Below are 12471 nucleotides of genomic sequence, written 5' to 3'. Positions count from 1 at the left end.
CTAGCTGTATGAAAATTGTGGTTGAGTATTTGCAAATGGCTGGGCAATAAAATTTTGCTGTTCACTGCTTCAAATGGATGCTGTTATATGCATTGTGACGCACACTAAAATTGCTTTTGTGCAACTGAACAATTGCCTCTAAGGGTGAACAAAAATGATAGCAGACACGGTAAGCAAAGACATGCAAACATAAAATGTGTTTGAAAAACATATATAGGTATATATTTTGCATACGCTCAGATTTTTTTTTCTTTGTAATTACTTCAAGTCATATTGTGATAAATCAAAATAAAAAAGGTAAATTTATCTTTTTGTAGATAAATAAATTCATACAAAGAATTTCTTAACTGTAATGCCTACACTTACCTACGCCAATATGAGCAAGATGCTCAATGAGAGTCCAGGTGTTGTCATTGACACAGTGATTTTTCAGTATGAACAACTGGCAGACATCGCGAGCTATGATGTCACTTGGCACTTCCAATGCTTGACTGCTGCCATCCTCATTAAATACTTTAATTACCTGCATATAAAAACCAAGAGATAAGAAAAATAAATTTCTGTTTACGAACTGCAATGGTTGCATATGCTAACCATGTTAGCAAGCCAAATGAATGAACCTTTTATCATTCCACCTGTTAAAAGTTGAAATTTAAAATCCCTTTAATTTTTGCATTTACATAAGTTCAAAAAAGAAAATGCCCAAAATAGTGTAATGCTATTGTATAAACACGTAAAAAAGATTCATTTGCATCATCATGGCACTACAGTAAATACAGATTTTTAAACAATTGTTTAAAGTATTTCAAATGTCTCTACAAACTTCCCTGTTTTTGAGTCGATTATTTACATTAGCTTTACTTACCAGCAGACATGTCGACAAACAGACTTGCATATTTTGGTCAGCTCTACAGTTAATATAAGTATGTGGGCATTGCTCTATAAAATCATTGTACAGGTAACTTAGAATTGCACATTAGGGCACGCTAGATCAGCCTTGGAGATATCTGCGATTGCACCAGTCTCAAATGAGGTGATTATATGGTGCTGCCTGTTAACAGCAGTTGCCTGACTCCACAGCTGCATGTCATCAAATTTTTCACCCAATCACCTGCTACCTTCTCAGGAATCAGCATATGCTGAACCTCCCTTACTGCATAAACTTAAAGCAAAAAAAATGCACTATGGTTGTTCCACTTCTTATTCACAATTCTTTTTGAATAATGGTTAATAAAATAATTTGCATTCATGGAGATAAGACTCAACTGTAACGTTAGACAGCTCAACTTTGCCTTGTGTTGAGGGATGGTAGGAGGAGGGGTTAGAAGGCACTAACTAGGGATTTGCTGATGCAGCCTTTATGTTCTTTTCATTTGAAAGGGAGATCAGAAGGGGCAAGACAAGTTGGCCTGTCTATACAGAAAAAATCTTGTCAGTGTGTCCCTGCTGGGCTACGTAAAGCACCCTTCAAAAGCTCCTGGCAATGAGAGGCTTCTGTTATGATGTCATTTGAACCTAGGTAAATGATCTGCTATTTAAAATCAGTCAGCATGGAGATTTAGAAGACAAGAACTGAAGGATCTCCAATCACGGACTGCAAACAAAACACAAGAGCTTATGTACTGAAGCACTTTCCGTGGTCGATTCTACTGCATAATCAAGCATTTTTAGATGTGAAGTATAAAACCGAAACTATAGTTATCTTAGCTGCTTTACAAATGCAGCTTAGCAAAATACTTTCAATTTCTTTAAAATAATTTGTTTATGCAAAATCAAAGTCTAAAATGCTTTTATTACACCAAAAGTTACTTCCCTTGTAGAAAAATGATACAGGAAATGCAGTCAGGCTTAATTCCAATTGTGTCCCAGTGTGCATTTTAATTACAGTGGTTCTGCCAAACCAAAGCTCAAAGCTATCATATTTCATGAGGAACAGTGCTCATTTTGTCATGAGGTGCAGAACACACAATGCTTCAATACCCATATCTTTGCCTGAAAACTTTTTAATTAGTGTAACTGGAGTAACCTTACTTTAGCTTGTATAAAACGTCAGAATACAAAAAAATACAAGTTGAAACGTACAATCCGAATTTAAATGGTTATATTTAGAGACCAAATGTAATAATTCCAATCAAAGATATCCCTTTTTAAGTTTGTTACTGTGAAATTGAAAATAAAATAGGCAAATAAATTTGTCTGATTATAACAGATATTTAATATAGGCAACTGATGCTGCAGTAATCAAAAACCAAATATTTACAAGAAGCAAAAAGGGAGCTGTGGTCAGTTCCCCTCAGAGACAAAGCCCTGCTCAGCTGGGCCCAGTGCAGAGCTTCAGCAGTCACTGGAAAGAACAGTATCAGGATATGTGATTCCATAAGTCGGAGTTTCCTGAGGCTGGTGCAGTCATAGGCTGAGAATCGTCTAGCTCACGTGCTGTAATGGCTCAGGGCTTTGAGTGCACAGCGCGCCCATTAAGAGAGTGACCAACCATTTAGACAGCCATGTGTGATATCACTCAGTCTACGTAGGAACTACGCTTTGACATTCACAGAATGCATGAGGCTCCATATCATGGACCACTTAGTGGCACTGGTGAAGCAGAAATCTTTGGAGGGATGCCAGCTATGACTCAGAAGGTGTCCTCATCCAGGCATCCGGAGAGCCTTGCAAGGACTAAGGATGTCACAGAGGAGTTTGAGGGTGCCACTCCTCAAGGGGCACCCTCATCATCCTTAGCCTCCATGGCACCTCTGACAAAGGGACTGCCATCTATTTGGCAGGATCAAGTGATGATGGCTGCCTTTCAATGCTGCATTTGCAGCAGCCCTGTGAAAGGCCCCCAAAGGCACCTCCACGATGAGGACGACCGCCATAAGCATCTCAGCTACAAGCCGAGACAAGTGAACAAACTGCCTCTACCTCTGCCAAGGCAGCAAAGTGGGGGGGGGCGGGGGGGGTACCAGGTAGGAGTGCCCAAGCACGGAGGACACAGCACCATGCAGAGTGCTAAGTAGGTCACTGGGATATATGTTCTTACTGTCTATCTACTGTTTTCTTTATCTTCACAGTATAAATTATGATAATTTTAGCCACACATCTCATCTGGGACTCCTTATATTGCTGCCATGACAGGAAAAGTATTATGAGATGGTGAAAAGAGATAACTGGATCCTTCACGGTGAGGACAAAGCCTCCAGACAACTGTGCTTCCTTCATTGGCAGTAAATAATTATATGTTCTAGGTTGCGTCTTCCATGGATGACTTAGCACAGATATCTCACACTCCTTTCATTGCCATGCCGTTCATCGTGGCTCAGAAAAAATTAGGTAAAACGCTCCTGAATCAGATGATCTCTGACATTCATGGCATTCTGACAAGCTCTTTGTGCCCTGAACCAAGCCTAGTCACATCTTTGAGCAACCAGGGGACCTCTCCATTCAGTGTTATCTCTCTCTGCCTCACTTCCTTCTCCTCTCTTATATCCTGTTTCTGCTCCTCCCCCGATGTGCTGTCTCCCTCCAGGGCCTCACTGTCCTCAAGGTCCACACCTCTCTCGAGGGCATGTTATGAAGAATGCAGCAGACTACTACAATGACCAAGATCCTTGTAGCAGAGTACTGGAAGGCGCCACACAACTGGCTGCGTACTGGAATCACACCTTCAGTAGCCCAGCAGCCCTGTCGATAGTTGTCTTAGTGAGGTGGCATTGATTTGGGCTCCCACAGAGCGATCAGCGGCATGAATATGCCTCACCACCTAGGATCTATCCACAGGCTTCAGAGATCTGAGGCAGCATGGACTGCTGGAGAATGAAGGACCATGACGGCTGCCAGGAAAGTAAGCGCACACACGAGGGAAGCTCCTGCTGTGGTGGCAGACAGTTGAACGTTGATGAAGTGGAATCTTCCTATGGATGAATCCGAGTGGGCAGTCACTGGGTGACTTCATGACCACATGGATGCATTAAATTATGGCCTGCACCTTGGGGATCCAGCAGATCCCAATGCCCTCTGTGCCTGTGAGGCTGCATCTGAATGCACTGACCAGCTATCGCATAGAGGGCATCAGTGAGCTGCAAGATGCGGTGGTGTGCTGCAGTTTGCAAGATGCCACTAAAGGTCCTCAGCTGGTCCTTGGAAGGAGGCAGAAGTTAAGAAGTTCAAGACCATGATGACTTTGATAGCTGCTATCAAGCATAGCGACCAATGCTGTGGGTTGTGAAGTCTTCAGAGACGAGGTCACAAATGCCTGTGACCATTTACCAAGAGTGTCGCAGTCTCCTTCAGCACAGTCTCGGTCATCTCCAGGTAGCTTCTCTGTTAAGGAAATGGCTGCTGTTGCCTTCCATCCTTTCCTTCCTCTGTGCCCTCCTGCTTCTCAGGGTTCCACCCTTCCTGAGGAAGGTGTTTCCCCTGATCGCCACTGGACCTAAAATCTGAGAATTGTGCTGCCTTTGCCAGTTGCAGCCCTCCTTGTGGACAGGTAGCCTTTCTATTATGAATGGCAGGGTTGGCCCTGCTCTTTTACCCATGCGATTCCAGGAGGGGTTGGAGGTGACAACCTTCATCTGCCTTCATCTTATTATATGTTTCTTTTTCTCCTTATATTTGTTTTGTGTGTTTGTCCTGTCTTGTTTCTTTCTTTATTCCGTTCATATTGCATTCAGATGATTTTTATGCAGCATTCATGTGTCATCTGGACCCAATCCTTGTTCCTTTACTGTACCCATTACCACTCTCTTTGGCTATTGCATCATGAAATCTTTTATGTAATCACCCCCTCCCTCCACACTAACACAGACGTTCTCCGCTGTGCATCCTGTTTCCACCCCACCCCCCCAACTTCCACTAGTTTAAACAATCTTACATTTCTATCTTTCTTCGCTTCTGATGAAAGGTCATCAACCTGAAAGATTGGGCTGAATTTTCCATGCGCGCTGGCGTTGGGCATGCTCGGTGGCACGAGTGGACAATATGGCAAGGACAGGTGAGTTCAAGAAGGGGGGTGAGTTGCCTGGCAGGTGAGGTGTCTTGGGGATGGGGGAAAGAGCTGCCCTTCATTTGAAGGTGGTCCACAAGGAAATGTGGTGTGGGAGGAAGGGAAGCGGCCACACATTAGGGAAACCTTATATAAAGTGACTATTCCTCTGCAGCTGAGACAGTTCAGGTGCAGCCACATTGACATGCTTGGAGTCATGTCTCTAGCTTAGCTGCCCACTCAAGCAATGCAGAAGCATTAAAGTGCCACCAAGTGCTCCAGAGCTTTTCAGTTGGACGACTGGGCATGTTGTACAATCTCCTTGCTAAAGCTGGCCTTGTAGCAGTCACTGGTGGAGGTGCTTACAGTCCCTTGCAATGTCATCATCCCGGTTTGAACCAATTTCCCCCTTGGCTCAAGCTAACAGTGCAGCCTTGCAGTGCGGGTTAGGAGAGTGCCTGCGCCTGAGCTGAGAGCACAGCATGCAGTCCAGTGGGCAAAGCTGCTGCCAATCGGTCAGGTGGAGTGGGGCAGAGGTGAGTGAGGTTTTGGGCAGCCATGCAGCGCACTAAACTCTGGCCATCCAAGCAAGGGGCAGTACACTCTAAGATGCATTAAGGGGCCTTCAGACTTAACTAAGAGAGGCTCTTAGTACACCCAAGCTAACCCACGCATCTCTTTCTTTCATCCTACAGGAGTACATCATCAGATTCATGGAGCCTGGTGAACTAGCTGTATGCCCTGTGATGTGCAGAAAGCAGGCATGACAGAGAAGAGAGTGATGGACACACCTGGCTGCACAGGTGCAGGAGCAGCACCCTCAGGTAGAAAAGGGCTGCTGAGGCTCCAGTATATGCCAATGAAGAGCCACAGCCACTAGGTCGGTGCCTAGTTAGACCCAGGGTCTACAGACGCCACCTTTCAATCCTGCAGCTGACCGACAACCCGTGTCACCAAAGGCTGTGAATGTCTAGTGAGCTGGTTGGTCACATCTGCCAGCTACTGCAGGATTTAACGCCATGGGGGCATGGAGGGCATCCACTGCCAGTGGCCATGAAAGTGACCGCAGTGCTCAATTTTTACACCAGTGGCTCCTTTCAGGGCTCCACAGGTGACCTCTGTGGGATATCACAATCCTCCAACCACAAATGCATCCATGAGGTCACAATGCCATCTTCACAAATGCATCCATGAGGTCACAATGCCATCTTCACAAATGCATCCATGAGGTCACAATGCCATCTTCACAAGGGCACACAGCTTTGTGCATTTTTCCAGAGCCAAGAGAGCCAGGATGCAAGAACGATTGGATTTGCCCAGATTTAGGGTTTATCTCAGGTGCAGGGTGCCATCGGCTGCATTCACATGGCTCTCAGATCTCCACTGCAACAAAGGGTCAACTATGTCATCTGCAAGGGCTTCCATTTGCTAAATGTGCAGCTGGTGTGCAGCCACCACAAATGCATCCTGCAGGTCTCCACATGGTTTCCAGGGAGTGTCCACAAGTCCTACATTCTTGGTCAATCTCAGATGCCTGATGTCTTCCAGCTTCCACAGGGATGGCTCCTAGGGAACAAGGGCTACCCACAGAGGATGTGGCTGATGACACCTGCGCGGTGGCCTCAGACTGCAGCAAAGGTATAATGAGGCTCATGCCACAACTCATAACTTTGTGCAGCAAACCATTGGGATGCTGAAAATGAAGTTCTGGTGCCTGGACCAGTCTGATGGACGCCTGCAATATAGTCCGCAGAGGGTGTCACACATCATCGTTGCCTGCTGCACAGTTTATAACCAGGCGCTGCAACAGGGAGATGAGCTGGCTGAGGAGGAGATGGATGAGCTGCAGATCTCCTCCAATGAGGAGGACATCGACAGTAATGAGGGTGAGGAGGTTCTCAAAAGGCGACAATGACGGTGATGAGATTCTTGCGCTGGCCACACGAGGCAGGCGCACGCTCCGGAGGCCCTCATAGCTGCTAGATTTGTGGAGGATGATGACGACATGCAGTGAGGAGACACCATAGATCGTGGCATGACATCTGTGAACATTTGACTCCATTCTGGCTGCTGGCAGCGCACATACCCTCTGTGATAATGGTCCAGTCATTAAGATGCAGTGGAGGCCCTAACAGTCACTAGATTGTGGGAGGATGATGACGACATGCAGTGAGAACACTCCATAGATATTCTCAGAGGCTATGTGAAGATTTGACTCCTGTCTGGCTGAGGGCACTCTCTATTCAGGGTCAAATCATGGAGACATAGCCATGAAACTTTAAAGCACCTGATCCTTTGTCAGCCTTCAGCACCTGACTCTTCAGGAGCACAGTGTCGCTAGTCACAGATGCTAAAGAGATGGGGGTCAGCCCCACCTCAAAAAGGTGCTGAGAGCACACAGAGAGAATGACAGAACTCTGTGAAACCTACCCACGACATTCTGGCAGCAATGACAAGCACCATCAAGGTAGAGGCATCACTAACGTGTCCATGGAGTGTGAGGCTGGACTGTCACTTTGGTCTGAAGCCTGCAGAGAGCACAGGGAATTGGCCCTGGACTGAAACACCTGCATTTATCTTGTGCAGAAAGGTTTCACATCTGAGTGACACGAACGTTGCTTATCAGAACAAGGAGCCTTAGGCAAGGAGACATTCTTGGGAGTTTATTTACAATAGTGAACATTATATACAACTGATTAACACCTGCACCCAGGCTTAAATTTTCTAACCCTGCAGCTACGTTTTGGTGCTCCCTGGACATGTATAGCGGAGGTGGAGGCAGCCTGCTGACTGCTATACCCTGTGATGACTTTGGCGGGTACCCTCTGGAGGACCAAGTCCAGCCTGCTGTGTGGCAGTGGCACCCTCCTCAGCTTCTGCAGCTGAAGCTGCTGAGGTCACAGGAAGAGGGGATTCAGATAGGCTGGACACTCCCAAAGTCACGTGGGTAGATGGCCCCATGGGGTACACTGTCTGATGATCCTCCTTACGCATACCTGATGGCCCCTGGATGACTCCTTGAGAGGGGGTAGCTGAATGAGATGGAGCTGCTCCGCACCCCTCTTGCATACACACTGTTGGAGGCCAACTATGGCATCAGCGATGTAGTTCAGCCCACACAGCAGTGCAAGAGCGACATCCTAGCCCAAGGTCTCAATAGCGGCCACCATCCTACCAGTGTTGACCTCGGTGCATTGGCATTCCGGCACTATCACCTCAGCCTGAAGGCAGACAGTTTCCTCCATCGTACTTTGCAATCTGAGGAGCACAATAGACATCCCTTCCTGATGTTCCCGAACTTGTCTTTGCAGCTCCAGCAACCGTGACGTGACTGAGTCCAGAGGCTCATCATCTGACTCAGACTCAGAGGACTGCTGGAGGCCAGAAATCTGCTGAGTGCCAGACACCTGGGAAGTCCATGCCTCCACCTGCTATGCATCAGAAAACGCAATGTGCTCATCATATTGTGATCCCAAGGCTACTGTAAAGCTAGGTCCCACCAAGGTGTGTCTCTCTGCGCTGGTGGAGGGTGTGGGTGAGCACTGTGACGGGATTTCAAGGAGGGTGCCTTCAGATTCCTCTTGAGGTTTCTTTGGGGCTTGATTGGAGGTCCTGGGTCGTGGACTCCGTCAGCTGTTTGGCAGATGTGCCTGCGGAAGGAAGGAGAGGTAATCAGTTAATGGCAGTGGCTTGTGAAACAGGACACATCACTCACAGCATGGTTGCCTGAGGGACGTTGCACTGCTGGATCCTCACTAGGTAAGGCACTGCCGACCTCACCGTCAGCACAGGAACAGTCCGGATCCTTGCTGGCCAATTGAATGACTCAATTTTCAAAGTCTGTGAGGATCTTGATTTCAGGTATTCCTCCGCCAGTCTGCAACCTCTCCCTCTTGTTGTGTGCCAGCTTGTCCTTTATGAACAGGGATGGAGAGTGTGTAAGCAGGATGCCTGCCAGGCCAGATGACAAGTATCCTGGTATGTATTGGTGGTAAGTGGTCCTATGGATGAAATAAGGACACTGAAGATGTGTGTGAAAGAGTGAATGGTGATGTCCCTTGAACTGGCAGTGAGTGAGGGCCTTGTGGACGTGTGATGGGTTTGACAGTGTGAGAGTTGAGAGTGATGAGAAGAGTGACTTACCCTGGCGGAACGAAAGAGGTCATTCATCCTTTTGCGGCACTGGGTGGCTGTCCCCTTTCACAGGGCATTGGTGCTGACCACCTCCCAAGACGAATTGGTGATGTTGTTGCCCATCCTGCAGCCAGAGCAGAGGTAGAGGACATCATGGTGGGCCTCCAATCCATTCAAAAGGTTCTTAAGTGACGCATCATTGAACCTGGGGGCTGCAGTCTTTTTGCCTTTCAGGGCCATGTCTTTCGTACAACAGTCCTGGGCTAGAAGCACAGCGATATGCACGCGGCACTTTAAATATGGCACCGGGCATGATGAAGCGGCAAGGTGATGGCATGGCAGGTGAATGAGAGCTCACCCGCCATGGAAAGGGCGTGTTTCCTGGGAATTCGTAAAAAATGTGGGGGATTTGGGCAATATGGCACGGGAAGCTGCCATGGCAGCCGACGGGTAAACACCGCTTTACCCACCTGCTTCTACAATTAATGCAAATCTGGAACGATTCCATCCTTTATCTGTTTCTCTCCACAGATACTGCCTGACCTGGTGAGCATTTCCAGCACTTTTGATTTTATTGGGGTGACAACCCTATTCAATGTCTGAGCGTTATATGCCCATTCTTCCCACCACCTATGTAGCACCAAGCGCACCGCTTTCCCAAAGACCGAGCTCCCCTTTGCACCACTGACCCTATTAGAAGGCTAGCGGAATACTCCCTGCAGTATCCATGACTTTCTCCCCACTCTGTGCCTCCCTTCCTTCAGCTGTTTAGTCCAGGCAGTGCATACAGGCCATGCACCCCTGTCAAATTTTCAACTTCCTTCTTTAATGAGCTCATAATGAGCTCCAACAATTCTATTTGGCTTTAATAAAGAGGTGAATGGGATCACTGTCTTGCCCTCCTCCTGCTGTCCTGGTGAACATTGCTAGCATCGAGACCGGCCTCTCAAAGCCTGGCTGGCACCAGTATTTTCAGGTCCCATCCGCTTTTACTCCCACTCACAATGGGGCCCAAAATTCAGTCTATTATGCAGAATTACCTACTGTATTAAGTACCACCATATTAAGATATCAATTTCCATTAACATTTACTGAGAATTGAAGTCTAAATAGAAGCTTTCACTTATTGAATTCGACTTCAAATTTTGATTAGTGCTATTTAAATTAGTTTCATCAGCGCAAGACAATAGATGGATGGTTCACACCCGTGCTTATAAAAATAAGTGCTTTTCCATTGTTAAACAAAGACTTGGTTTGTAATTCCAAACACAAAACTAAAGATGATTTTAAAACATAATAAATTGAAGTGAAAAAGCAAGGATAATGCCATATCAAACAGAATTGGAATTTTTCAATCAGTATTTAGTGCATGGAAATTTACTGTTTACTTCGCAAATTCAAGGGAATGTAACATAAGGTGAAATTGTTACCTAATATAAAAGTGAACTGTTAACAGTACTGTGCATTTTTATGTTTGTACTATACTGTACTGCAAAAATATTCTAATTCAAAATATACACACTAATTAAACAGATGTAAAATGTAATCAATTGCTCAGTTATAAAAAAAGCACTGATAAAATTACAGCAGAAAAAAGGCCAATAGCTTTCGGCTCCCTGGACTTTTTTCAGTTTCTGCAGTCATTGTGAAATTATCATAAGACTATAGCTACTCAATATCAGGAGTAGCATTATCAATTCAAAATTTACCATAAACATTTTAAACAATGATGCATACAAACATACCAATATACGAATAAGTACTTAAGTTCAAATTTTTTCTTACCTTCCTGTCTTCCCTTTTAGGGTATATGGGAGATATTTGTGAGGGCTAGTATCCTTGATCCCTTGATAAGCCACACACCCATGCTAAAAAAAAGGGGTGTGGGTAGGGGGGAAAAGGTGTTTCACAGCTCTCCAACTCTCTCTAATGTTTTCACTTACTAGCGGCCATACCTCAGGATCTCGACTCAGCAGTCATGCAAATCCAAGTGAGAGGGCCCATCAGCATCAGCTGGTGCGTTGTGGAGACATCACCCCTTCAAATGTGCTTGTAAGTAGGCAATGGAGGATGAGACAGGAGATCCTAACAAGTTAGGAGAATGGCTCAGAAAGTGAACCAGCAAACTGTGACCAACCAGGGCCCAGCCTGACACTTATTAAGGCAAGTGGCCAATTATCTGTAAAGAGTCTGGGACCTCACACATAGTCATGGAAAGTACCAAGACAGCAGGTCTCCCAGTCAAAGTAACTACAAGCAAGAGCAGGATTCTCTCTTTCATCAAGTTTTAATGTTAATTTTAGTGTTTATTTTTACTATTTTTCTTGCCTTCAAGCAAAAATATTTTACTTGCCTATAAAACCATTTAACAGTACAAAAAGAGACCATTGAATGCATCATGTTCATTGTAATGCTTGACCACAAATGACATTGGGCAAACTTATTTGCATTGGTAGATTAATTTTTCTTTCCATTCATTAACAAGGAGGTACACCAGTATAAATAATTGGAGGCTGCCACCCATTTGTACATAACCAACTAAAGTTTCAATCAGTATTTTTTTTTTAAACATAACCTGAATCTTTGAAGTTATTGTCAAAATTGCCAATTATCAATTTACTAAAGCTTTCCTTGAAAGTAAATCAAAAATGCATATTAATAATTTCCAGAATGTAAGCCAAATAGAAGTTCGCTTTGCTGTAAAGGTTAAGGAAATAACTTTTTTTTTAAAGAAGTGCTCAAAATAATCTAAAGGTTCATTATATTCTTATTTGTAAAAGCAGCATAGTAAAGATCTGATCACTATTGACGCTTATACTCTGCTGACATTAGATTTGTGGGTCATTTTCCTCTAAGTAAAGCAATACAATTAGCAATAGATGTGTTTAGTATAACATATTTTTCACCTCAGGTGCTGAATTCATATTATAACTTTAAATATCTGTCAGTGATATTAGTTATTTTCACAGAAAATCTATTTTTCGGTGGAGAAATGTTATCCTCCACACTTTCAAAAGCACGATTGCCTTCCATAAAAAGCCCACCCATGACCAACACAATCAAGTTTCCACCTGTTTATAGTATCAAACTAACCCTAACCAAAGTCCCAAAGCTTCATTTGTGACAATGATTATGGTGTATTATACATAATAATTCTTCTGAATTTTTTTTTAAGACTTTGGGAAGGCTGATCACACCATCGTCATCCAATGCTTTTCCTGCTTTGGCCAGTTTGCCCTCATTTTGTTCTAATCTAATATAAAAACAAAAAAACTGCGGATGCTGGAAATCCAAAACAAAAACAGAATTACCTGGAACAACTCAGGTCTGGCAGCATCGGCGGAGAAGAAGAGTTG

General features: G+C 44.8%; 1 protein-coding gene across 5 annotated transcripts in view; it reads right to left on the bottom strand.

Moving 5' to 3' along the window:
* The window catches only part of grb14 (growth factor receptor-bound protein 14), a 143626-nt gene that overhangs the window by 101615 nt on the left and 29540 nt on the right, over positions 1-12471 (bottom strand). For 4 of the 5 annotated variants that reach the window (XR_005944594.1, XM_041201158.1, XM_041201160.1 and 1 more), the window contains exon 2: positions 367-523. Coding sequence is in view for 4 of the 5 variants with exons in the window: in XM_041201158.1 (XP_041057092.1) it covers positions 367-523 (157 nt within the window). In the remaining variant the exon portion in view is untranslated. Of the gene's footprint in view, positions 1-366; positions 524-865; positions 1031-12471 lie in introns of those variants that run through there. The other variant, XM_041201159.1, reaches the window with a different exon arrangement.

This window comes from Carcharodon carcharias, chromosome 12 (genome assembly GCF_017639515.1).
Source record: "Carcharodon carcharias isolate sCarCar2 chromosome 12, sCarCar2.pri, whole genome shotgun sequence".
In the NCBI taxonomy this organism is placed as follows: Eukaryota; Metazoa; Chordata; class Chondrichthyes; order Lamniformes; family Lamnidae; genus Carcharodon; species Carcharodon carcharias.
Note: the sequence above shows the minus strand (reverse complement) of the source record. Positions and strands in the feature narration are given on the sequence as shown.